The sequence below is a fragment of the Lampetra planeri genome, chromosome 52 (assembly GCF_965212315.1).
Source record: "Lampetra planeri chromosome 52, kcLamPlan1.2.h2, whole genome shotgun sequence".
In the NCBI taxonomy this organism is placed as follows: Eukaryota; Metazoa; Chordata; class Hyperoartia; order Petromyzontiformes; family Petromyzontidae; genus Lampetra; species Lampetra planeri.
The window spans coordinates 890825-915752 of NC_136158.1; the positions used below are offsets into that span (position 1 = coordinate 890825).

At 47.2% G+C, this 24928-nt stretch overlaps 1 protein-coding gene across 3 annotated transcripts; it reads right to left on the reverse strand.

The window, feature by feature from the left end:
- LOC144734635 (uncharacterized) lies at window positions 1-24767 on the reverse strand. Of its 3 annotated transcripts, none has more exons than XM_078616907.1 (8): window positions 24675-24767; window positions 21242-21293; window positions 17075-17254; window positions 12174-12293; window positions 10668-10724; window positions 9698-9733; window positions 8888-9019; window positions 1-7498 (listed from the first exon to the last, which is right to left on the reverse strand). In XM_078616907.1, the coding sequence occupies exons 1-8, from the start codon at window positions 24691-24693 to the stop codon at window positions 7450-7452; spliced, it is 645 nt and encodes a 214-aa protein (XP_078473033.1). In that variant the 5' UTR covers window positions 24694-24767; the 3' UTR covers window positions 1-7449. The 3 variants fall into 3 exon arrangements, with proteins under 3 accessions (XP_078473033.1, XP_078473035.1, XP_078473034.1); XM_078616909.1 differs by lacking the exon at window positions 24675-24767 and adding an exon at window positions 22442-24656; XM_078616908.1 differs by lacking the exon at window positions 10668-10724.
- Window positions 24768-24928: the final 161 nt, after the last annotated feature.

Below are 24928 nucleotides of genomic sequence, written 5' to 3' on the forward strand. Positions count from 1 at the left end.
TCAGTGAAATCACTCGGCTTTATTCGAGGCTCTGGCTGTTCAAAAAAATAATAAAGCCTCGGCTCGTTCACATCTTCGAAACCAATAAACGCATCAACAAAAAACGAAATATAACAACAAAAAAGAAAAGCGAGCCAGAAACAAAAAAACGAGGGCTCGCAATCGTTGCTACGACAGTCCCCACGCGGTCTCCCGTCAAGGTCGGTGTCGGCGAGGAATGGATCGGTTCCACTCCCCGTTGCCTGCCCAATCTACAGCTGCTGAACAGCAAGCGGACCGCACGGCATTCGCCAGGGTGTATAAAGAACGGCTGCGGTGTATTCTTGGAAGCGTTCTTTTTTTGTATCTTAAATGTACATTCAGCACCATGCGTTGAATAGTCGGAAGGTTTTTGTGATAATGAAAATTTGAAAGTAATTTTCAGCTCTCCCGATGCGGTTTTAGGGTGTACCGCGTGTTGTTCAGTACGATGTCAGACGTTTCGCCCCATTTGCCGGGAGCTTCACAGCAATTCGAATTTGCAAGGCAAAATGTAATCCTTAGATTGCGCGCTTCTGAATTCAGTACCCAAATGATTCAATTAATACGCTTCAACTTCCTTTTACCGACTCAGCCTGCAAAACAGCCATGGGCTGAATAGAACTTAATCAACACGGTCGACTGCGTCCGGTGCGCAAGAAGTTCAACATACATGAGAATGAAACTGATTTCACTTTCTCAACTATTGATTTCTATTTAAAAAATTGTATTTTACCAGATGAGGCCCACTGAGCTATATAGATATCTTTCAGAAGCGACCCAGCCACAAAAGATAGCTCAACAGAGTGGCTTATCATGTGTACATTGAGAGCAGCCAAATACTGTAAAACACGTGATGTCGATGTGAAATGTGGAGGGAAAACCCGGAAGACCCGGAGAAAAATCTACACGAACACTCCAAATAAACAGCAGGCGTCAGGGTCAGGATCGAACCCAAGACCTCCTGCATACCAGGCGAGGTAGTTAACACCTCGTCAAGGTAAGCTGCCAGGCAGGCGCAGTGGAAAGTCGGGACATCGACCGGAAAACGCAGCGGGGAGAGATGGTCAGTAGCTCGCTCACAAAAAATTCATGAGGTGGCGTTTTTGTCCACTCGAGGTCCGGGGGAACGGGAGGCCGCGAGGGGTGGTCGTGTCATGTTCACGTTCACCTGCCGGGTTATTTACACACGGGGTGTCATCGTCGTCATCTGCACGAATACATCGACTCAATAGTAAAAAAAAAATCACACCCCCACACGTATACACACACAATGACGGGAGTGATGCAAATGAACACAGAAGACGAAAAAAAACCCTCCACACACATCGTTCACCCCCCTCGTTCAGGGTAACTGCCGAGTCAACATCCAGATTAACCCTCTCGTGCACCGCTACGACTTGCCGAACGTTATCGTATCAGCGATGCGATTGAACGCAACGTCACGGAAAACCGGTACAATGACGCCGCTGTCGTCACCTCGGGCTTTCTGAAAGAACAAAGTAAAATAAAAATTAAACTCTAAACGGTCCCCGCCCCAATATTTCCCCACGCCAGTCAGCGTGGTGAGATCTGCTTGTTGTTGTTGTTGTTCTTTAGTTTTGTTGTCCCCCCCCGCACCTCCGATTAGCGCGGTTAACTACGTCCGGCACAAAAGAAGCTCAATATACATACAAGCAGGATTTTAACTTGTAACACTAATTGCAAGTCCTTTATCAATCCACCAATCAACCTCGCAGCGGATTTCGGATAACCGTCGAACAAAGACGGTCACCGCATCGCTTGGCACTTTCAGGTGCGCTTCTGCGGCCGTCTGAAACGTTTTTCCTTCCGATATTATGAAGCCACTGGGAGCCAGGCACTTTTAAATCATCATCATCTAGATTGAAAACTAATTTCTTGAAAACTTTTTAGTTTGTTGTCCTTCCCCCGCACCTTCGATTAGCCACGGCTGGCTTCGTACTGCGCACACGCCTCAAATATTTTTGGTGCAAGTCCCCTCTGAGGACATCATCTTACTCCGTGTTTGCCGCCTAGTGGTGGCCAAGGCGGCTACCACGGCAGAAGCTCTGGGTGAAGCGGAGCTTGCTGGTATTCAAAGGTGGCCGATGGATGGAGTCCACTGCCGAGACAATGACCAGATTTTTTGTGAATGATTAAACACTTTCAACAGATCTGACGGAAGGGGTTGTGGGGGGGCGCAATCCTGACTAAAATTCACAATACACCCGATAAAAATTAGCTTGGGTTTTCACATTTTTGTTATTTCCCACCTCCATTGTATCCCGAATCGCGCTCTCAAATACATATCCATGAGACGGTGTCCGTTCGGAACCCTCACAGAGCAGTGCAAACCCCCGTGTGAGTTAACGGCCCGCAGAAGCAGACATCACAGAGCTACCTCCGAGACCCCTTCGATATTCGAGTGACCTCTAGTCCACACCGTACAAGGCAGCGGTTTTATGTTATCATCTTAACGATCCATGCACGAGAGGGTGAACAATCTGGATGCAAGCGCTGACACGGGGCAGACAAAGCACAATTAACGGCAGCGTGAAATCGGCACGTAACACCGTAACGATCGATCCAAACCCGAGCGAATCTTTTCGTGGAAACGAGGACAAGCGATGTGCTTTTAAGAGATTGGGATATCAACGCTGCTTTGACTGGCTCAAACAAAAAATTTTATTCACCTCACTCAACAATCCAGCAGCCGACCAAGTTATAAAGGCATCATGTCTGATCAGGCTGAAGCTGGGTGGCAAAAAAACGAAACCGAACGGATCAGAGTTCAGCAGGTCCCAACGGAGATTTCTGCCACGGTTATCTTCTTACAATGGTTGTATTATTTTATCCAAGTAACGCAAACGGAGTGGGGGGGGGGGGTGGTAATTAATCGTTCAAACCCGTGCCAACTTTTTGGCGGATTTGAACATATTAACGACTTTAAAAAAATATAAATTAAATTGAGGGTAAACAAGACGAAGCATAAAACAAATCATCGTAAGTAAACCACATCACCCACTCACGTCACAGTACAAACACTCAAAAGCTGTCAGCAAAAACTCGGTTTCGCCCAAGATGACCAAGCAAACGACAGCCGACGGACCCAGGAAACAAAAAAACATTCGGCAATCGCACCACAAAGCACACATCTATGGCTGTTCACGATGCTGGAAGAAGCTATAGATTATGCTTTTATCCCATGACACACAACTTTAAATAAACCCCAGGTATTTGAAAATGTATGGCCGAATTTCAGTGTGTACCATACGTGCTTTGCCAGAAATAACCGCCATCCTCGCCCCCAATTTGGTGGCGCCTCCGGCTAGGAGTTCAAATCTAGGTCAGGGGTCACCCGAGCCCATCATGCCTCCCTGGGGTCTGTAAAATTAGTACCACTTAACGTCAAACGTATGTCTTACAGAAAGGCCGATGCTCGCCACAGGAATGTGGAATTACCATCACTGCCTCAGGGCCACCCTTAGACTGCCACCCAAAACGTATTTGAATTTGGGGACGCAGTGACTTTTGACGCTTCCCATGTCGTCGTCGTGGCAAGGTTAACTATGAAATTCCTTCATTTTAATCTTTGCAATACCAACATTACACCTGTGGCAGACACTGGCTCCAAAACATTAGGCATTTTATACAAAACCCACGCATAGCCTGGTAAAGCGAAAAAAAAAAAGAACAAAAAAATAAACGTGGCAGTTACGGCTCCCGATGACAATCGAACCCCGGAGACAGCCCTGCATTGTACCACACCGAGCGGAGGGAAGCATTGCACGGCTCGCACGTGCGCGAGTCGAACCCAGCCACAAATGCTGCGGGGCCTCAGAACGTTTGCCTACGGCAGAGGTCGCAACCGGGTACCCGATACCCGTACCCGATACCCGGCTACCCGTACCCAGTCGGGTACGGGTAGGCCGTGAGTCACTGGTGAGTAGCCGTTTGTCACTCATTGCGGGTAGGGTACGGGTAGGGAACGGGTACCCGTACCCGGCCGGGTACGGGTACCCATTTGCGACCCTGGTGCGGCCGGGTACGGGTAAGGAATCAAAACCCGTTTGCGACCTCTGGCCTACGGGCACAGGTAGGGAGGCCGGCAGGGGGGGGGTATACTTGCCGAGTCTCAAACAAGCCCTTTCTTAGCTTACGTCTTTCACGACGGGTACAACACTCGCGCGCGTCGGTGTTTTACACAAGTACGGCAGTTCTCAACGCTTTATTGCATTATTTTTCAATTTAACCCCCTCCTGAACGGTTCAGAGTTCGTGCCCGCTGGAATTTCAGTTTTATCGGGCTCTGCAATGCTTTGTCCGCCATAGGTGGGGGGGAGGCACCCGTGTCTCATTTGTCCCGCTCGGTCACGCGCAGACACGGGAGGGGGTCGTTAACAATTGCACGTCTAAAAAAATGATCAACGCCGCATTGAAATGACATTTACAGGGTTACATTGCGATCGCGTTGCTCTTTCACGTGTTGCACAATTGCATTCGAGCCACCAGGTCTCTTAGTGCAAGAACCAGCCGTTGGCCCGAGCGCTCGCAAATGCTTTCCACCGCGGAAAGGGCGGGAGGCAACGGCGGCTTGGCAACTCCGACGCTCGCGGTCCAAACCCGGCACCTCGTCTCTCGCTCTCAGTTTTGAGCTTTGGGGCGACGGCGTTTAGCCCGGATGCCGCGGTCTGATCTTGTTTTGAGTAGGGGCAGAGGTAAAGAATGAAACGGAGCGGCGGGGGGGGGGTCAGCGAGGAGAGAGAGGGCGGCAAGCCTAGAGGTTGCTGTACAGAGTCAAAAGATAACAAGGCGGGACGGAAATTTACGCGGGAGACTGGGCAACGCATTGCAATCCTCGGATTTCAGAGCCCGCTATCTGCAGCGCCCTCCATTCACTTACAAAGTGAAATCGTGAAGGTACGCGATTTGCTGAGCGTGTGTTCGCGGCAGAGCCAGAGAGCAGCTCTATCGCTTGCAGAAAGCGACGTCCTCACACCACCGCTAGGTAGGGGTCAAGTTGCAATTCCTAATAAAAATGCAATAGCTGTGAAGTGGCCACTACAGCATTGATGCAATGTTTGTGCTGCACAAACGCTTCAACTGTGAAGTTAGGAAGAGCGACATTGAAGTATAAACAAGCCTTGGATAAAGCGGAGAGTTTGAGGACCCATACAGTACTTCACACGTTAGCGTGTTCACAAATTATTTTAACCTGTCGAGTTACTTGCTACACGACACGAACAAGCGCTTTGCGCGCATCCAGATGTTGGTAGCTCGTGCCCGCCTCCAAGCAGGTCGAGTTAACTCAGCGCAGGTGGTACACGCACGCAGCCCTGGTCAATCCACTGCTGGATGAGGGGCTTTCCACCCCCAGCGTGAAGCACTTCGCTGCGCTGGTCGGTGGGGGAGGTCGGTGAAGGCGGAGGGGGGTACAGAGACGTGGGGAGCACAGGAAGTAAAGCAGCAATGGTTGTTGCTCGCACCGCCCTCTCCGCCGTGGTAGAGCGCATGTGGGGGCCCATAGCTCCATAAAAAAAGCCACAGGAACTAAAGGACAAAATAACATTTAATATAAAACCACATTCGTATCTAAAATCAACTACATGTTATTTTCACACACAAACTCCCTTTCAATGACATTTCTGACAGCCCGTGGAAGTACTATGCTGTACAGCGTACACCGATATAACCACACTAGGCGTGGTTTTGATTAGATGTGCGAATAAGGGGTTGGCGGATCGCGAGCATGCGTGCGCGAGACGTCCACATACTGGGCCGACGAGGTGCTGCCTGTACAGCAAGTAGGTCTGATGGTCCGGCCGGCAAAATTCGAAGTGTTTCGTTTGCCTATAGCATTACTGGATTATTATCTGGGCGCAATCACTCTTACACGCCAAATTAAAACTCTGATGAAAATCCAAGGGGAGAAACGTCTAATTATTTTCCAGAATCATATTGGCGTGTGCGTGCGTGAGTTTAGTTTGTTGTCCTTCCCCCGCACCTCCGATTAGCAGTTGGCCACGTACGGTGCAAAAGAAGTTCAACATCCGTACAAGAGATGCCAAGTTATGTATAAATCCGCAAACAGGCGTGTTAAAGGATGTGTTGGAGAGATGTTGTCAATGAAGGATTCGGAGTTCTGCTGGGTGAAAGTCAGCGGACGTGGTGCTGGCCAAATTATCAACCATTTAAAACACTAACCCAATGCAAAATAGCAATTAGGTTGATCTGCTAACCGTACATTTCGTAACTTGATTTAGGTTTCCGCCTGTGAAAGCAAGGCAGAACGGGTTCGTTTTAATTTTTTTTTACCTTCCGACGGTCAGGCGGTCAATCATCTGACGGGGAATCGAATTCCACAGCAGGGTGGGGGAGCCCCTGCAAGCGATGGGATGGACCCCAGATGTTCGTCGTCGCACCCTGGGGATGTTTGGCAATCCCTCATCGGCGGATTCAAACAGTCGCGTGTTGGGCAGTCGGGAGAAAGAATTATCTCTCTCCGGGCACAGAGCTTCCTCCCACGTTAAAACAAAACTTAACATGTAGGCGTGTAACGAATCGTGGCTAAAAATCAATTATCATGCTCGGACGCACGCCCCTGAACCGATTATGTACAATCTATACAATTTGCCCACGTGGATATCAGCTAGCAGAGGACCAGCAAAAGCCAGGACAAGGCTGGCAATAACCGAAACGGTATAAGACAGCGAGAAAACAATCCTTGAACCCGAATCGTGACCGCCCCACCCCCCGCCACGTTATATATCGCCACGACCAAGATCGCCAACATGCTGAGTATGCTCCGAATCGTTACGTGCCCATGAATAAGGGAATTGGTCAAACATGACTATTAAGGACTTCTCTCCCGATACACCTCTCTTTTCCACTGGCCCCCAGGATGACGGGTGCTTTTCCACTGGCTATTTGCCAAACAGAGCCATGAAACCAAAGCATGGAACTCAATTAAATCTGTATCGGTGGGTTGAGGACACAGAGGAGACCATTTTCATTGTACGTTGCAGAAGTGGGCGCACCTGCGGGAGGTGACACGGGCGACTGTCAGCAGTGCGGCTCTGGTCCTGGCAGTGGAAAAAAAACCAGGAGCACGGCCCTGGCACAGTTCGGTCGTGCGGTGGTGGAAAAAAAAAAAAGAGGGATAGAAGAGACCCAGGCGGGGCTGTCCTGTTACCGAGGGCTTATCACGGACCCTCTGCAGCTGTGCGGTGGTCAAATGCGGCAAGAGGAGTTGGGGAAATTAAAGGAGCAAGGACTGGTTGCGGTGCTACGTGCGGTGGTGACGAGGCGCGTGTGCGTGCATGTGTACGTGCGAGCGCAGTAGTGGCTGTGCTGTCGGGCAGTGGGCAGGGCTGCCCATAGTTATCTTGTGTGTGATCGTATCTCTCCCTCCTCCTCCTCCTCGCCAGCGATATCAGTCCAGGTCCTTGCGGCCGCTGGCGCTGCGGTGGGACATGGAGCGGCTGTGATGACAAAGCGGTGGAGGGTGAGGGGTAGCGACAGACAGCGTGCTTCACGATTACTTCCAAACATCGCATGCTTCATGAAGACCATTTTATTATTGTTAAGCTCGTCTACCCAGGAAGTCTACACAGAAACACCTTACCGAGTCTCAAGACTTTAAGCAGGGTCCTGCCAGGTTTTAGCAGTAGGGGTCGATGTTGCTGTGTGTGATCCCAATTGAGTGCTTTAAGGTAATATTTGGCATTGGGATGTTTGGTCAATAACAGATGCATTGTGTTTTTTTTTTACTACGGGAGGAAACCCATGCACACAACAGTGGGAGAATATACAAACTCCACACAGAAAGGGGCCCGGGTCGGGAATCGAACCCAGGCACCTTCTTGCTGAGGCACAAGGGTTATCAATGCCACCCTGCCACCCATGAAGCCGGCTGCACAAACAAAAGCCATGTGCCACAGCACCGGGCTGGCAATTTTGAACCCCTGGGATTCAATCCGAGTTCAAACTTTGGTCATTCATGCCAAAAATAAGACAAAAAGAACCGATTTCTTGAATAAAATATTGTATACCAGGCGAGATGTTAAGTACCTCGCCTGGTATACAGGAGGTCGTGGGTTCAATCCTGACCCTGACGCCTGTTGTGTTATTTGGAGTTTGCATGTTCTCTCCGTTGTCGCGTGGATTTTTCTACGGGTCCTCCGGTTTTTTCCCTCCACATTTATAAACATGTGTTAAAGAGTATTTGACTGCTATACATTTCCACAAAAGCCACTACGTTGAGCTATCATTTGTGATAACTAGGTCGCTTCTGAAATAGATCTGTATGATTAGTTGCCCCTTGCCTGGTAAAATAAAAGATTGTCTAGTTTTTAGTTTAGTTTATATTGGTTAGTGATCAGGAAAATAATCCCGTACCCAACACGCGACATCCAGTAAACCTCTCGCTGTGCCGATGTCGACCAAGTCACGTACCACCTACTGTCCTGGCCTACGAGCGAACTAGAATACAGCGAGTAAAAAACGAAGCCAAATCAATCCATGGTCTGACCACAATTATTAGGTATCCCTCTTGCCGTGTCTATTTGTGGTGTCCTTGTACAGCAGCTTCGATTAGCACAGTTGGCTGCGTACGGTGCGAAAGAAGTTCAACAGTACGTACAGTCACGTGCATTCCCCAACTTCCCAGTCGACCGTGTAAACTCGCTCACCCGCTGACCCCCCCCCCCCCCTTCTGGCCATCAGTGACAAAGAGCTTCACAGCTCATGGGATCCCCTCCGAGATTAAAAAAAAAAAATCTCGATTATAACCAGCGATCCGGAATCCGTTGTGGCGGGAGACTAAGCCAGCCCGACCTCTCTCACCACCACCCCCCCCCCGAGCGGCCGACCTGGAGCGTGGGGCGGGAGAGGGGGAGCGCGAACGTCGCCGCAGGGACCCCGAGCGCGAGCGGCGAGGGGAGGCAGAGCGCGAGCGGCGCCGGGGGGAGTACGAGCGCGAGCGCCTCCGCTCCGAGCCGGACCTGCGCCACCGCCGGCACCAGACGTGGTGGGAGGGAAGGGTTCATTATAACGAGGTCGGACGGGAGCGGGGTGAGGTCCGAGAGGTGGGTGAGGTGTAAGGGAAGGGGGTATGAGCGGTGAGGGTTGGGGGAGTGAGATCTGAATCGGTTCTGGGCCTCCCTGAGGCTGCCTCAAATGAGTATCTGGCGCGGTGTGTAGTAAACATCACCACTAGGAAAACAAAGGTGGCCAGGCGTGGTGCTGGCCACCCATCCCCTCGTGTGTCGTTCTGGCCTTCATAGGTGCTCGCTAACAGAACCTGCCCGCAGCAGTCTGATAAGGCTATACGGGGGATCTTTGTCTTTATTTGGTTTAAGAGAAGGGGTGAGAGTGGTGAGGGTTAGGGGATGAGGTGTAAGGGAAGCGGTAAGACTGGTGAAGGTTCAGGGATAAGGTGTAAGAGAAGGGATGAGAGTGGTGTGGGTTAGGGGATGAGGTGTAAGAGAAGGGGTGAGAGTGGTAAGGGTTAGGGGATGAGGTGTAAGGGAAGCGGTAAGACTGAAGGTTAGGGGATAAGGTGTAAGAGAAGGGTTGAGAGTGGTGAGGGTTCGGGGTGTGAAGGTCTGAGAGGAGTGGTGTGAGATGACGTGAAGTCTGCGGTGAGGTGGGCGAGGTGTGAAAGGTGGCGTCGTTCTCACCTGCTTCGCCTCCGCTCGTACGAGCGCGAGCGAGACCTGTGGACAGCAGGAAAGTAACATCCAGTTTACAGCTCGTCGCTGACACACCTCACCCGACAGCAGTGTTCTTTACTCTTTGTTTCTTTCGGTAAAGTCACGTAGGTGAAAATAAAGAAAATAGAAATAACTAAATTAAATCACGACGTTTCGTAAGCAACACAAGCTTCCGTCATCAGGTGGGACAACCACAGCAAAAAACAAAATTAATGTAGTGGGCACGACAGTAAAAAAGAACTGCAAAAAACATAATTACTGTAGTGCCCACTACAGTAATTTAGTTTTTTTGCTGTGGTTGTCCCACCTGATGACGGAAGCTTGTGTTGCTTCCAAAACGTCGTGATTTAATTTAGTTATTTCTATTTTATTCTTTATTTAAATGTTTTTTTATTTTCACTAATTTTCTAAGGCGGGTGGGCACTTTTTCCGCTAAGAGATCATCAGTGTGAGGGCCGCCACACATTTGAAACCATTTGGGGGGTTTTACAGCAGCACGACGATGATGGCGGGTGTTTTCACATTTGTCTATTATCAGGGGCCACACAAAAGGCCACCAGGAGACGCCAGTGGCCCGCGGGCCTTGCAATGAAGAACACTGCGCTACAGAAAATACTATCTCACAAATCCCAATTTTTATTTAACTAGGAAATGGTTCTACCAAGCAACCCGGCAGCATTTAACAGGCCACACCCAGCTGACGAGACTCAAGAGATGTGGAAACTGGTCCACAGGTTGCCTGCTTAACGCGGACTGAAAAAAAAACGCATCCAAAAGGCACATCGCCCGACTGACATAGGTGTAATTACACTTTTAGTGATACACAAGTTTAAAATAACATTCCGTATGTGCTACCAGCGTCACATAACGGTTACGAGTAATGCAAAATACACAATGTTAACAACACTACCCTAGAACTATTCACCTCCCGACCCACCGATTTGATGTCTTGTAGGTATCGTCTCCTACGGTCTGTCTCGTTTGTTCCAATAGCCTAAAGGTACATTTGAAAATAATTTAAATACATCCTAATCAATTCTTACACGCACAATTTTATGCACGTATCTTCGGAGTAAAGATCTATTTCATTCAATGGATCACGACAGGAGTTGTATTAGGCCCATTGAGCCAACTTGCCACCCCTACAGACTTAATGCTGGATAAAGTCCACACCCATAATGAACATAACTGTATCCCAAATGTTGATGTTCATTGTTTAAACAAAATCGATCCCGACTCTAATGTCAAAATATCAAGAGCAATGGTGAAAGTTTCGATTTAAAGCTTTCGTGACTCCAGGGATTCATCTTCTTGGTTCTTTCGGTAAAGTCACGTAGAAGGGAAATAATAAAATAATAAAAATAAAACATAATAAAATACAATTCTCACGACGTTTCGGCCACAACGCAAGCAGCCGTCCTCAGGTGAAGAACAGGGCTGTCGGAAAGACTTCGGACGCTGTCTTTCCGACAGCTCTGTTCTTCACCTGAGGACGGCTGCTTGCGTTGTGGCCGAAACGTCGTGAGAATTTTATTTCATTATGTTTAATTTGTATTATTTTATTATTTCCCTTCTACGTGACTTTACCGAAAGAACCAAGAAAATGGTGAAAGTGCTTGGATACTTTTAAAAACCCGCATAATATTAGCATGGTGAGCTTTTTCGGTCAAGATTTCCCCCTAAGTCACCGCTTATCACCAATATCATAGGTACCCGATTCCATGCGGTGATAATGAACTCTCAAAACGCCTTACGATGAAAAACTGCTTGAGTGAGTGCTGCGATTGATGGACTGAGTCACAGATGAATAAATGACATTTCCCATAACATACACCGCAACTACACGCGGCATACGTTCACTAGCGAGCGGCAACGTGGCGTGCAGTCTACCTAACTAGACCCCACAGGGGTGGGGGAACCGACAACTTCACCTCACACCTGAGGCCCTACCACTTCAAAACGGCTCACAAACGGTAATTCTCAGTTACTTAAACTCGCTCACGGTCCCGGCGCCCTCCCTAATGGCTCCTGTCCCTCTGCCGACCCCCTTTGTCTTCCAAATGTAATGACGCCCAATTGATTTTCAGTCCCCCAGCATTCTGTTGCACCACTCCAGCTATGACCAGACCTATCCCAACCCCTCCTTATCAATCTCTCTTGTTTTAACTGTAGAAAAACTACACCGCCATTTACAATAGCCCAATTAGAAATTTCAAATCGTAATCGTGCTATGTGCAATTTTATAATTGCTGTAAAGTGCCTCGCTAAAAGCGCTGGATAAATCTCGATAAGATACAAATTTAAGCCGCACTAATTTCGCACATGTGTGTTCAATAGTACAAAGTCAATTCTTTCACTGTATGGGTCTCTCAGCCAGTGGGGACCCCTTGCAAAGGGCACCTCTCCCACCCGAGTCGCGTGTGGGCCCAGGGAGCTTTCGTACCTGCGCGGGGACCGGCTGCGAGAGCGGGAGTAGCGCCGTCCTCGGGAGTGGGAGCGCGAGCGAGTTCGCGAGCGGGAGCGGGAACGGGAGCGCGAGCGCGAGCGGGAGCGCGAATGGCTCCTGCGCGCCGTCGCACACGCGGGGGGAGGACTCCGGTTAGAGCGTGAGCCACGATAACTCGCAACATCAACACACGAGCAGCAGCAACGACAGTGGCGGCAGCGGCGGCGGCAGCAGCAGCAGCCCTCGCTTTGCCCGGCCGCCAGGGCCTCTCGCGCCAGCAAATCGCCAACGGTCGCCTGCCTCGCTGAGAAATCCATTCACCGCCGCCCCCCCCACCTCTCTCATAATGGGTAAAGAGGAACTACCCAGCCAGGTGGCGCTCTGGTAGAGCTGCTTGACTCTCTTGTCGAGGTCAGGTCGCGAGATCATTATTGGTTTGACTGTCGTGCACTAAACGTTCCCCCCAGTGGCAGGGCAGGTGGGAAAGTACTGCACCCCTACTGTGTGGACAAGAGCTCACTTGAAGGCACCTCAGAGGTAGCTCTGTAACATCCGCTTCTGTGTGCCATTCTCTCACATGGGGGATTGCGCTGCTCTGTGAGCGGTTATCACCCGATCACGCTTCTGGGGTTGATACGACCCACTTTTTGATAGCATTCTGTCAGAAATATGGAGTTTCCACCACTGATGGAGATTCGTCGCTATCTAAAGCTACTGTTTGGCAAGGCAGGCACTTTGTGTGTGACTTTGACCGTATAATTTGTTCACATGGCTTAACAGGCATTGCCAACTCTACTCAAGTTCATTCAGGGTAGATGCCTGAATTCTAGGCCAGGATATCAGAGGTGCCAGCTCAGTGGCTCTGGCACGACCATTATGAGCCTCCTAAGCTTTACCCTGGCACTACTGAAACAATAATCGAACAGGGCGACGGCAAGAGGGTTCCCGCAATGCGTTATCCACTCCAATCTCTCCAAATGTTTACAATCTCAATGGTCAATAGTGGAGAATAACAGCCAATTTGAAAGCTAATTAAAATAATTAATTCTTCAACGTATGTGTGTGTATATATACAGGTAAAGCTCTAAATCAGAAATGACAAGCCTCATCAGACAGAGGAATAGGCAGGACAATAACTTTAAACGGAAAAAAAGTCGCTCCAATTGCACGTCTCTTTATCACGTACCCAGAAATGCACAACACTTTAAGAATGTAAAAAATTGTCTGGCGGTCTTGCAAGGGATGCTGCAGCAGCTGCCTCCAAAAGCATGGCAATTACAGCATTGGTTAAATTTAGCCTGCAGGGCTGTGCAGGAGAAATTGTGTGTGTGTGTGTGCATGCAAGCGACAGAGGCAGCTATGTGAAGAATTAGTATTACTCGGTACTTATGCATTTAACAAAAATTGCAGATGTGTCTGTTTGTGTGTGATTTTAAATAACGCAGCATATAGAGCTACGATGCCAGAGGTGTAACTGTGAATTGCGTGCATGCGCAAGTCTATGTGCAGCACAACCATTTTTGGTATGTATACTTTTTCTTTTAAACAGAAGAAATATTACAGCAAAAAAGATAAGTTATTTGTAAATGTTATTAAGTAGAGCAACCTTTTTCGAACAGCACACCAGGCGACGGTCACTGCAGCGAGTCTAGAAGGTCTAGTGGGTCGGGGCTTAATGGACGGTCCAACGTTTCTAGGCGTCTTCAATCGAGCGATGGGACGGCCTTCGATTTCTCGATTTTGTGCCGGGCGCGGGGTTCTCTAGGAGGCCCAGTCGCCGAGTCTCACCCCCCTCAACCGCCACGCGCTCACACCGAGCGCCAACTCGCTCTCGGACCACAGGCTTGACCGCCCGCCGCAGCTTTAGATTAGACTTTATTCGGGAAGGATCACCCGTCACGTCTTGTCAATCGGGCAGGTCACATCAGCGGCCTCATCATCCCCACCACCACCACCATCATCATCCTCATCATCTCTTTGGGCTCGTGCAATCGATCGCTTTGTCTCGCTCGCTCGCTGCTTGGTCTGACAGGCCCGATTCGCCTAGACGTCGTTTAATCGTGACGATCACACGCGACGCACTCAACCTGGAAGTTTGGACCAGCAGCATAATTAACATTGACAGCACGGTTCAAAACATGGCACTCAAAAGAAATGCAGTTAGCGTCATGATAAACACTCATTTGTTTGTCACTAGAGTTAAGCCCTAGCAATGATACTGTTTAAGTGGTGTCACTCTACAATTTTTAAACATTAATTTTCTTCAAAAGTTTACATTAATGGATATTCACATCAGCATCAAATGTGGGGTTAAAAGGAAACATTTTAAATATATATAATTTACCAACAAACTAAAACGTCATACTCAATGATATATGAATGAAATTCCACTCTCATGATGAAAATGAGGAACCGATTCGAGCCCATAAGCCAAAAGGTACCTGGTGTAGACATTTAAAACGCATTACTGGTTCATCAGCAAATCACATTTAATTCAAAGGTTGAAGATACAAACTGAAAAATTAAGTTGGTCTCATTCAGCACATTAGGGTGGAGTTTCAGTTCCAAATTACATACAATTTGGAAAAAACAGTGGCTCTCAAACTCCAGTTGACAGACCATAATACTCCAGTCCAGATTTCCAAGGCTATCTTTATTCGCCGTGTGAACAGATACATTGACTGGCACATGTTTGTAGCAGAAACCAATTGACTGGCAGACCTATTTGTGGTCCACAGATTAGGAGTTGAAACTCACTGGCATACAAAATCAATACATATGAAAAGACAGAAATGTAACACATGTTTAAGCAGCACCAAGAAACATAACCACTCAATCTTTAGAATTTTTTGAAATCTGCAGAAACCCAAGCTTCATTTACAAAATGTAAAAATGTAACCGACAACTGTTATGCATGAAATTATTTGCCACTCACGCACTGTGGCGATGGAGTACATCGTTACAATCTGCGTGTAATAATTTTAGTTGTAACGTGTAACTCGTGCATTGTCTTGTTCTTTCCAGCTGGATTGTCCCAAATAGAAATAAAATTTGCACAAATTGGAATTAATCAATTATTAGGCAGACAATTCCACCTGTGAAGTGAACGTAAGAATCGTTCTTAATCAACAAATCGTTAAGACGCGCAATAATTGCGCGCCAGAGGCTCCGAAGCGTCGCCGCCTTTACAGCGTCATTTTAAATCATAAACAAAAGTGGCAACTTGTGTGTCTGCAGATCTTACTCATTAATTACCAATTCATACCCACCCACAAAACTGATCAATATCCTTGCAAACTGCAGTAGCACAACATGACTGTGATGTCACAAACCTGGTGAACACTTGGAGCTGTTAAATTTAATTTAGTTTTCATGGCGTAGATGGACAATGGCTGAACAAAAACGATTGTGACCTTTACTAACCCACACTGATCAGCGTGTGAATAAGTATGGTCAGACACACACCACATGACCGATAAGAGCATGGCGAGGCGTCCATCCAGCAGTGGATTATAGAGAGGGCTGTTAGTTTTATAAACTGTACGCAACGGGCTATCACATTGGAACACGCGCTGTGATTCCTTCATTGCTAGAATTGAACTGGAATCGATTACACAATCTAGTAAAGGACTATCGAAAGAATCAATAATCAGTTAATAGCCTGAGTGGACAATCGATTACATGACTGTTACAAATGCACCATTCATTGAGGATAAGCCTCACCGAGTCTCAAGACGCTTTCGGGAGGGTACTGGCTCATGATATTTTGCCTCTTATCGAGGAATTTTGAGTGCGAATGGAGACCGGATTTCTCACAAAAAAACCTTCACATACGAGGGAAACAGATAGGTCGCCAAACCTACTTGTGAATACTGACCCTGCCCTCATCCCCCCCACAACGCCCGTGGCTCTGTCTGGCACACAACATCTCAGCATGATAAAAAAAAAACTTGTGCCGCCCTCGATGGCTGGATGCTAAGAAGCTCCATTAGTTCACCAAGTTCACATCACTGCGATGCTGCGCGTGCAACCAACTTTGCCCAAACGGCACCTGCAGACTTAAAGAGTACGCCAATGGGCAGAGGAGGAAGAGGCGGGAGAAACAATCTCGTGCAAGTGTTTGACTGAAATGTGTCCAAAATCAGTGATGATTCAAGATGTCTGTCCAGCGGATCCCGCTTGAGATTTTTTTTCTTTCCGTGTGTTGGTGTATGGGAGGAACTAGAATATCCAGAGAACAGCTTTTCAGAATTACACTTGCTGTACTCACTCCTGTTCATCCCTTGTTTGCCCGAGCAGGTGGGTTATCTCACTCAGCATCAATGCTCTCATCCCTGCATAATCCACCAACCAGATCTCTAACAATAATTGGAGTGTTGGCCGACACACTGGCACAATAATGGTTTTTACAGAATGAATTTAGATTCGAGACTAAGTTGTACTTCAAAATCATTGACAGTAGCTGCCACCAGAGGCGACAAATTGAAAAAGAGCTTCTTGGCTCAATGGGCCTTACCCAATAGAAACTGAGCAATTGACTGAACGCTTGCTCCGAATCATCACATCGCCACCTCCTGTATATTTTTCACCCACACACTATCACATGTACAAACACTTGCAAGTGATTGGTTTCATGTTTCCATGCAACCTCGATTAGGACAACCCCACAGAAATCTCAATTAAGGGGGTGCCTGGTTTTATAGCGTACACTGTGGTATTTATAACGGCAGCAAAACCTAACATTGATTTTTCAAACACGTGTGCGCGCACACACACGCTCATTCAAATACACACTCACACACGTGCACGCCCTCGTTCACACACAGACACATGCAGGTGAGTGCTGGTGCTGACAAGACGCTTGAGTGCCCACACGCGGGAGAGAGAGAGCGCCCCACCTGCCGCCTCGCTTGCGCCGCCCGTACAGGTGGCAGTCGTAGGCGTAGTGGCCGCGCTCGCCACACTGGTAGCAGCGGTCCGTCGGGTCAAAGGGGCGGCGCGCCGGCGGGCGGCCAAAGCGCGAGCGCCGGCTCACGCCGTTGGACATCTCCACGCTTACGCGAGACCCACAGAGCAACCTGGAGAGGGGGCCATAAAAGCAATGCCACGTTACTGAAAGTACAAAAGACGTGCAAGGGATCGTGCCAGACCCAAGCAAATTTCACTGAAGATTTTTGCATGTGTTGCTTTTCATACTTTTGATCCAGTTGTGCATTACTTCGCTACCCTTGCACTTGTATTTGCTTTGTCGGTACATTTCCCCAGGTCTTCCTTACAGGACTGGTTGTCAGATATGGGAAATTACACAAAGCAATTTCAGAAAAACTCTTGCTATCCAGGACTTTACCATTTTCAATGCTCCAATAACCGGCATCTGTCATAGACGGCAATAGCAAATCTTCCTTCACGTATCCAAAAAAAAGTCCCAAAAGCCATCCGGCATTTGCCGTGCGCTTCAGGACGTTGCTAAGTGGTGGCACCAGCCGAGTCTCAATTGCAAACAGCACTGACCTGCTTGTGCTGTCGTATAGAACTACTGTATAAACTACTCCTGTATACAGTACACCTGTGCACTGTTCTCCAGACAGATGATGGGCACAGGTGCCTCTCACTCAATGTGCTGAACACAGTTTGAAACCCAACATGTTACGATTCCACAGTAATGGGACACAGAACCTCATGATCAAAAGGCGTTGACAAGGATCATTGGGGGCTTTTGAGACTGTCCAGGTCTCTTGAGTTGCCACACGCTTAACCAGGATAAACTTGACCTCTGACACAGCGATCAAATGCGTATCGCACCGAACTTGCTGGGCAAGAACATTTATTAATGATAAAAGCCCCAAATGATCCTTATGTTAATGCGCTGTAATCATACGGTTCTGTGTCCCATTGCCCCAAGGCCATTGCTGTGGAATTGAACATGTGGTTATTCAAACCGTATTACGCACAATGGATGAGAGCCAATCATGCCCATCACTTGTCCGAGGTCAATAACGCACTGGAGACTTCTCACCGCACCACTTTGCGGGGACTCCCACGGTGATTGTACAATAAGACTGTCCCCCCCCCACCACCAGAGGAATAAAGCATCTCCACCACTGGGCCAGGGCTGGCCAACGGAGACAGGGAGTGCCTTAGATTAGTTAAGCGCAGACGCGCACCATCTTCGAAGGACTATCAGAATCCGATGTTTATTATCTTAGTAAATGACCCATTGAGCCATATAGATTTTTTTCAAGGGTGACTCGGCAGGCAGACAAGACACAGCAGCAAGAGGTAATAAACAAGATATAAAATAAAAAAAATTGAAAGTGAATAAAAAACAAATGATCTTAAGAAACAATTCCGTATAATCGCATTTGTATTGTTTGAAACCTCAATAATTAATGTTTAAAAGAGTTAGAGTGATAGCAGAGTGGTAATCCAAAGAGAAGACAACAGGGTTGGTTTCGTAACTTGGGAGCAGCTACGTGAAATGATTTTTAATGAAGTTGCGTATGAAATCAAGGAATCGTGAACAGACACGTCCGGCAGACTTTTTGGGATTATGTAACGGCACTAATAAATATGATAAAAGTGCAGATCTTTGGGTAATTGCCTTATAAACGCAAAGTGTGCGATACTCGCTTGCCTCTTGCTTGTTGTTGGTCAGGTACAGCTCACGCTCAACGTACGTATGTATTAACTTCTTTCACACCGTACGCTGCCAACTGTGCTAATCAGAGGTGCAGGGGAAGGACAACACACGGCAAATCCAGTAAAAACCAGCAAAGCCACCGGCACAACTCTGATGGGTTTTCTCAGTCTAACAAAGTATTCTTATTATTTCTAAAAGGCTGACTTAAGGTGGGATAATAAGAATTACCAATGTTTTTCTATGTACCCTGAGAGAAACCTTCACTGTCTAAGAGTTTCTATTTTATTTTAAAACACAAAAAATGGTGTGCAAATTCATCTGTTTAAACAGAGATGGCTATACAAACCTGTTGTATAGCCATCAAAAGATAAATGTGGAACAAGGCATGCCATTAACCAACCATAACATTTTACTGCTCAACTCTATCTCCTAGTAACCTATACTCTTGGCAAACAGGCCCCCAATACTTTATGCGTGGACAGCTTGAAAAGTAATCGAGCCCAGCACTCAATTTTCATTCACCATTCACTTTCTCCTCAACGGTTTAACTTGTTTTTTTTTTACGCATTCATCCTGGAAACACTCAGCAATTCGAGTCATGTTTGGCCAATTCAAAATAAAAGTCCGATTAGCATGTATGGCTACGTACGGTGCGAAAGAAGTTCAACATACACACGTACACTATAAACACGACTCTTCCACTGTGACGCACATCTGTCTCCGTATTAAATGTCAAAACGTCAACCGACCCATACAACTGAGGTTGCATGAAGTGTTCATTGACTCGGCTACTGATGCAGGCAGTACTGAGAAGGAAACTGGCACTACACACGTGCAGGATGGACAACAGGATAATTAAAAGGATTTTGTTGTTCAGAATAAAAAATATTTAAAAAAATATATATTTTTTAAAACACGCTTTAAAGAAATGTACTGTCCGAGCTGACCCTCCCCCTGCTCCCTTCCCCCATCGCCCCTCCCCTCCTTCCACATCCCCCGCCCCTCGGCGTGGCTCCCCTCGGCTTGCCGTGACGTAAGGAACCGTGGTGATTTACAGCCAATGTGAGTTGAGCGTCGACAATTAGAGCCGTAAAAAAGATTGTTTAAAATATATATTATTAATTTCTAATGATAAAATATAGTATTGTCATCAGTATGACACACCTATACCAAGTTTGCAGTCGATGGCACTTGGGAAGTGTGTAAAAATTGAGTTACAAGATTTCTTTTTTGAGGAAACAACAGACGAAGTGAGTTCAATAAAAACGTGTAAAAAAAATTAAAGGAACCGGAAAGCAAGGAAGGCCTACCAGAGAATGGCTTGACAGCGACATAGGAGATTGGTGCCAGAAAGATGTGGTATTAATTGAGCATATTGGCACAGCAGACAGAGCGGAAACAAATTATTAATTTCGATTTAAAGCTTTCATGACTGCAGGGATTCATCTTCTTGGTTCTTTCGGTAAAGTCACGTAAAATGAAAATATTAAAAGAATGGAAATAAAATTTAGTATATTATATTATTTTATTATGTTTTATTTTTATTGTTTTATTAATTCCCTTCTACGTGACTTTACCGAAAGAACCAAGAAGACATTATTGTGTAGTGGACACCTACGGGATATCTGCCCATCATGGATCGTGATGATGCTAACGAATATAACTGCTGGGGGTTTTCTGTGCTCACGCTGTGATGACGCTCTCCTGACATATTTTCGGCTAGTACCCCCCCCCCCCCCCCATGAAGTTCGGCACGACGCCAAGACATTTATCTCCACGTGCCGGGCCCTTCTTGAGGAACCGAATTGTATTCAATGACTGAAATATTCGGTTCCTGAAAAATCTCCCACCAACGTGGTGAGAGAAACGTTGGACACGGATGCCAACACAGCACAGCCCGAAAAAGACGTCGAAGGGTTACAATCCGTGGTGTCACAAATGGCAGAAGCAGGACAACACATTATGGCATTCTATTCCAGTCGGGGTTTCTGCATTTTAAGCACCTACATCATAGCTAGAGAATGCAGCCCCCCTGCCTATCAGGGGAAAAAGATCGTCACACTTCAAATGAAAAAATGTCAACAACACCAGCCTCATGTCAGTGTCACTTCAGGCACAAAAGCCAAAGTAAACCAACACGTCTGGTCAACGTGGAAGAGTAGACCAAAGACCCTGTGGAGTTCGCTCTCGCGGAGACCCTTCTGCAAGCAGTGGCGTGAGCAAGCAATTGCAGGTCGCACCAAAGTTAGCCTTTTTTTTCTAGTCCTGCCACGTTGTGGCAGCCCTCTTATGGAGCCCTGTGTATGCGTGTATGATGAACTTCTTCCGCCCTGTACGTAGCCAACCGTGCTAATCGGGAGGTGCGAGTGCAGTGCGTGTGTGGGTTGCCCCAGCGTGCGGTGAGGGCAAGAGCAGTTCGACTCACCTCCCATCCAGTCCCCGCACTGTGTCCTCTGCGTCCCTTGTGTCCTCATATTCTACAAAGGCAACGGCAGGCAGATTAGGGGCCACCCACACGTGACGCAGCGCGCCATAGTATCCAAACGCTTGCTACAATTCTGCCTTAGAAGCCCTGGTTCCTAGATTGCCCATGTACACCTTACACTCGACAACAAGCACGGACACGACACCGCTTTACTCACGGCAGAAAATTTTGTACTCTCCAAAAGGTCAAATGCACGCAATGAAATGTATTTTTTTTATTTACAGACATGTTTAAAAATAATCACTAGTTATTTACAATGTTTTATTATGATCACTATTGACGAGAACATTTAAACACGTTTCATGTTTAATAGTGTGATACGTTAACCGTTGTAGCACCCCCAATGGCAACCACTGCTTGTAAATATAATTGACCCCCAAGTCAGAGTCAAATTATCCTGCGCCGTGAAACTCAAGTGAGGCTGAATTTCCTGTTGAGAGGAAAGTACAGGGTTACTCGTAGAAACGACTCTTCTCATCTGCATGGGGCGGTGACATGGCCAAGCGGTGGCGTTGTTGGCAGCTTGTTGTAGAGGTTGGCCCGTTCAGGCCCCACGACCACCCATGGTAAACGCTGCGGTCACATTATTAAGGTGGCCAACGATGCTCAACGCTATATATTCGGCTTTGCATCTTTCTTCTCTCGATAAAATTCTACCAAATACCAATACTAACAATGCCAGGATTTTACCAAATTGTAATGGAAAATTTTAATATTCGTTGCACCCCTAATTACACATCGTCAGCCGCAGTTTATCCATACTGGATGAAGATAACCCCCACAAAGTTTCCATACCTCGTGAAATTGCGATTTCACAATCCATCTCCTTTCGTTCCTCCCTTCTGATGCCAAATGTAAGACTCATCCTCTCATCGCACCTTATTATGACGAAGTGTACTCTGCCATTTAGAAGCTGGTTAACTGCTTCATACATTTGGTCTACGAATACATCTTCATCGCTTGTAATTTAATATATGAATTACCTTAGCCCGCAGCAAATAGACTTAACGTTAGCTGGGCAATTGTCTAAAGTCCTCTATTCCTTGCAAAAACCCACTTCTCTGAAATCGTCGTCCTATTTCCCGCGAAGACTGAAAATGTTGGCAATATTTAAATGCACGGAGTTCTCAAATTTCTCACTTCAGTCAGAATGTCTCAATTTATGTCTTGCTTCAGCCTCCAGTTAAGACACGGTTCAAACGTGTCAAGTGTTACGCATTAGTGGTCAAAACAAGAATGCTTCCTGTTCGTACGCACATACAGACAAATGTCGCGTTGCATGGCCAGTGACAATTATACACACCTCGAGAGGAAGTTAGTTAAAGCAGTACGCTGTATAAAGAAAGCCCATAAAGCTTGCAGCTGCAAAAAACGAGTCTTACCCTGACGATACGTCTTGACGAATGCTCGAGAACCAAGCGTTTAGAGGTATTCGGCTGCTGCTATAAATGTCCACGTGACAAGCCACATCGTTGAGCTATCATTTGCGGTAGCCGGATCGCAATGTGGAATATATCTCAGTGGGGGCCTTACCTGGTCAAACTAAAATAGTGTAACTGCTTAATATGTACCGGTTGAGACAATGCCACAAAGTATATACATCATACACATTCTTGATTTGAAGCTTTCGTGACTGCAGGAATCCATACTCTTTGGTTCTTTCGGTAAAGTCACGTAGGTAGACAATCAAATATGATGGACGCTTGTGTTGCGCCCGAAACGTCGTGATTTATTTTATACCTACGTGACTTTACCGAAAGAACCAAAGAGTATCATACACATTATACAAAAAATGTGTACATATCGTAACTGAACCAATATTATCAAGTGACATTGACGCCAAATGATACGAATTGCTAATCTCAAGCAGCATTAAGACCACTTGATTAAACGTAGTATTGAGAAATATTACAATTGGTGATGCCGCCGCTGCTGCTGCGTTGGCTACATATGCATAAATATCACCCTCACATTCGCAAACAACACGGTGACCTTACTCTTAGGTTCTATCGGTAAAGTCACGTAGGTAAAAAGAAAAAAATAATAAATGAAAATAACTAGATTAAATCACGTTTCGGTAGCAACGTCGTGATTTAATTTAGTTATTTTCATTTATTTTAATCTTGTTTTACCTACGTGACTTTACCAAAAAAACCCAAGATGAATCCTTGCAGTCACGAAAGCTTCAAATCTAGAATTAACTGTGACCTTAAATGGAAAAATATACAATCGGCGACGCTTCGGGCAATGACCCTTCTGCATGGCACACGTGCAATATTTTGTTTCTTTCAAGGCAGTGTTATTGACGAATGTGTTGAGTTTCTTTGGTTAACACAATTAGTCTTCGTGTGGGGGTGTTGATGTAGCAGCTCACTACTCTCTTTAAGTTGTTACACGGGAGTTGATTGAGTCAGATAATTGCGTCAGGGTTAGCAGCACAATTATAAGCGTGGAAAAGCAGACGGGACCGATTGACTTCAAACACATTTGTGCTTCCCGTTAACAAAAAACTCCACACAAATCACGGAATTCTTCCGATAATTGCCCTTTCAAACCACAAATCGGAATCCACTGCCCTCACCCCCTCAACTTGTATTTAAGGGCTTGTCTCTTGGAATTTTTCCTCACTTGAGACAGTAAATTTAGCTGTGACGGTCCCACCTGATGCGGAGACTTGTGTTGCCTCCGAAACGTCGTGATTTATTATTTTAATTCTATTATTTCAATAATGTTTATTATTTATTTTTACCTACGTGACTTTACGAAAGCTTCAATTCTAGAATTAACGCGTAGTCGACTTCGATTGTCAATGTTGTGGATTTGCTCACCAACACACCGCTGTGTGTTGTACTAGTAACGAATTGGCACGTTCTGTTTACGTAACAAACCTTACTGTGTCGGGTGGTGGCGTGTTTAACGACACATTCATATATTTACGCCATCTAACACCCCCCCAAAACAACCTCTATTATGGATATTGGTCGCGAAAGGCCCCTAGGTGCTGAACCGATTTCGACTCCTCACACATACCTCGACCAAAGCAACGCCGTCAACAATTAACAACTCGGCGTTTTGTCCCCCCACCCACCCCAACATTAATCGTAGAACATTATAAATTAACACTTCCCCGACGCGTTCGTGTTCTGAGGGCCACCTCCAACTTAGGCCGCGGCGCGTAGCCCCCAACGAGCACCATCGCTCTCGGCTAGCGTGGTACGACACGCGGCGATAAAGAGGTGACCGCGCGCGTATCGCCTCTCGGCCATCGCCGTGGCTCGACGAGGTGTGGGGGACGCCTCGTCGTCATTACGCAGCAACAATCAAACATAAAAATGAAACCAAAAGCAGACGCGAGGCGACGGCCCTCACGAACCTCCGCCGTAGCGCGACATGGCGGGAAGGCGGCGGTGACGATATGGCGGCGCGCATGCGCAGTGGCGGCGCCCACTGAGTCGAGCGCGCGACCCCCACCGAGTCCCCCCAACTCACCGAGCCCCGCCCCCTCACTGAGCCCCCCCATCCCACCGAGCCCCGCCCCTCACCGAGCCCCCCCACCCCACCGAGCCCCGCCCCCTCACCGAGCCCCCCATCCCACCGAGCCCCGCCCCTCACCGATTCCCCCTATCC

Excerpts from the sequence above, each read along its gene's own strand:
- LOC144734635 (XM_078616907.1), bottom strand. Across the intron at positions 12,294-17,074 it reads CGGCGCAAGCGAGGCGGCAG|GAGCCATTCGCGCTCCCGCT; the intron begins GTGGGGCGCTCT and ends GACGGCGCGCAG. Across the intron at positions 7,499-8,887 it reads TCTCCCGCCCCACGCTCCAG|CCGCTCCATGTCCCACCGCA; the intron begins GTCGGCCGCTCG and ends TTGTCATCACAG.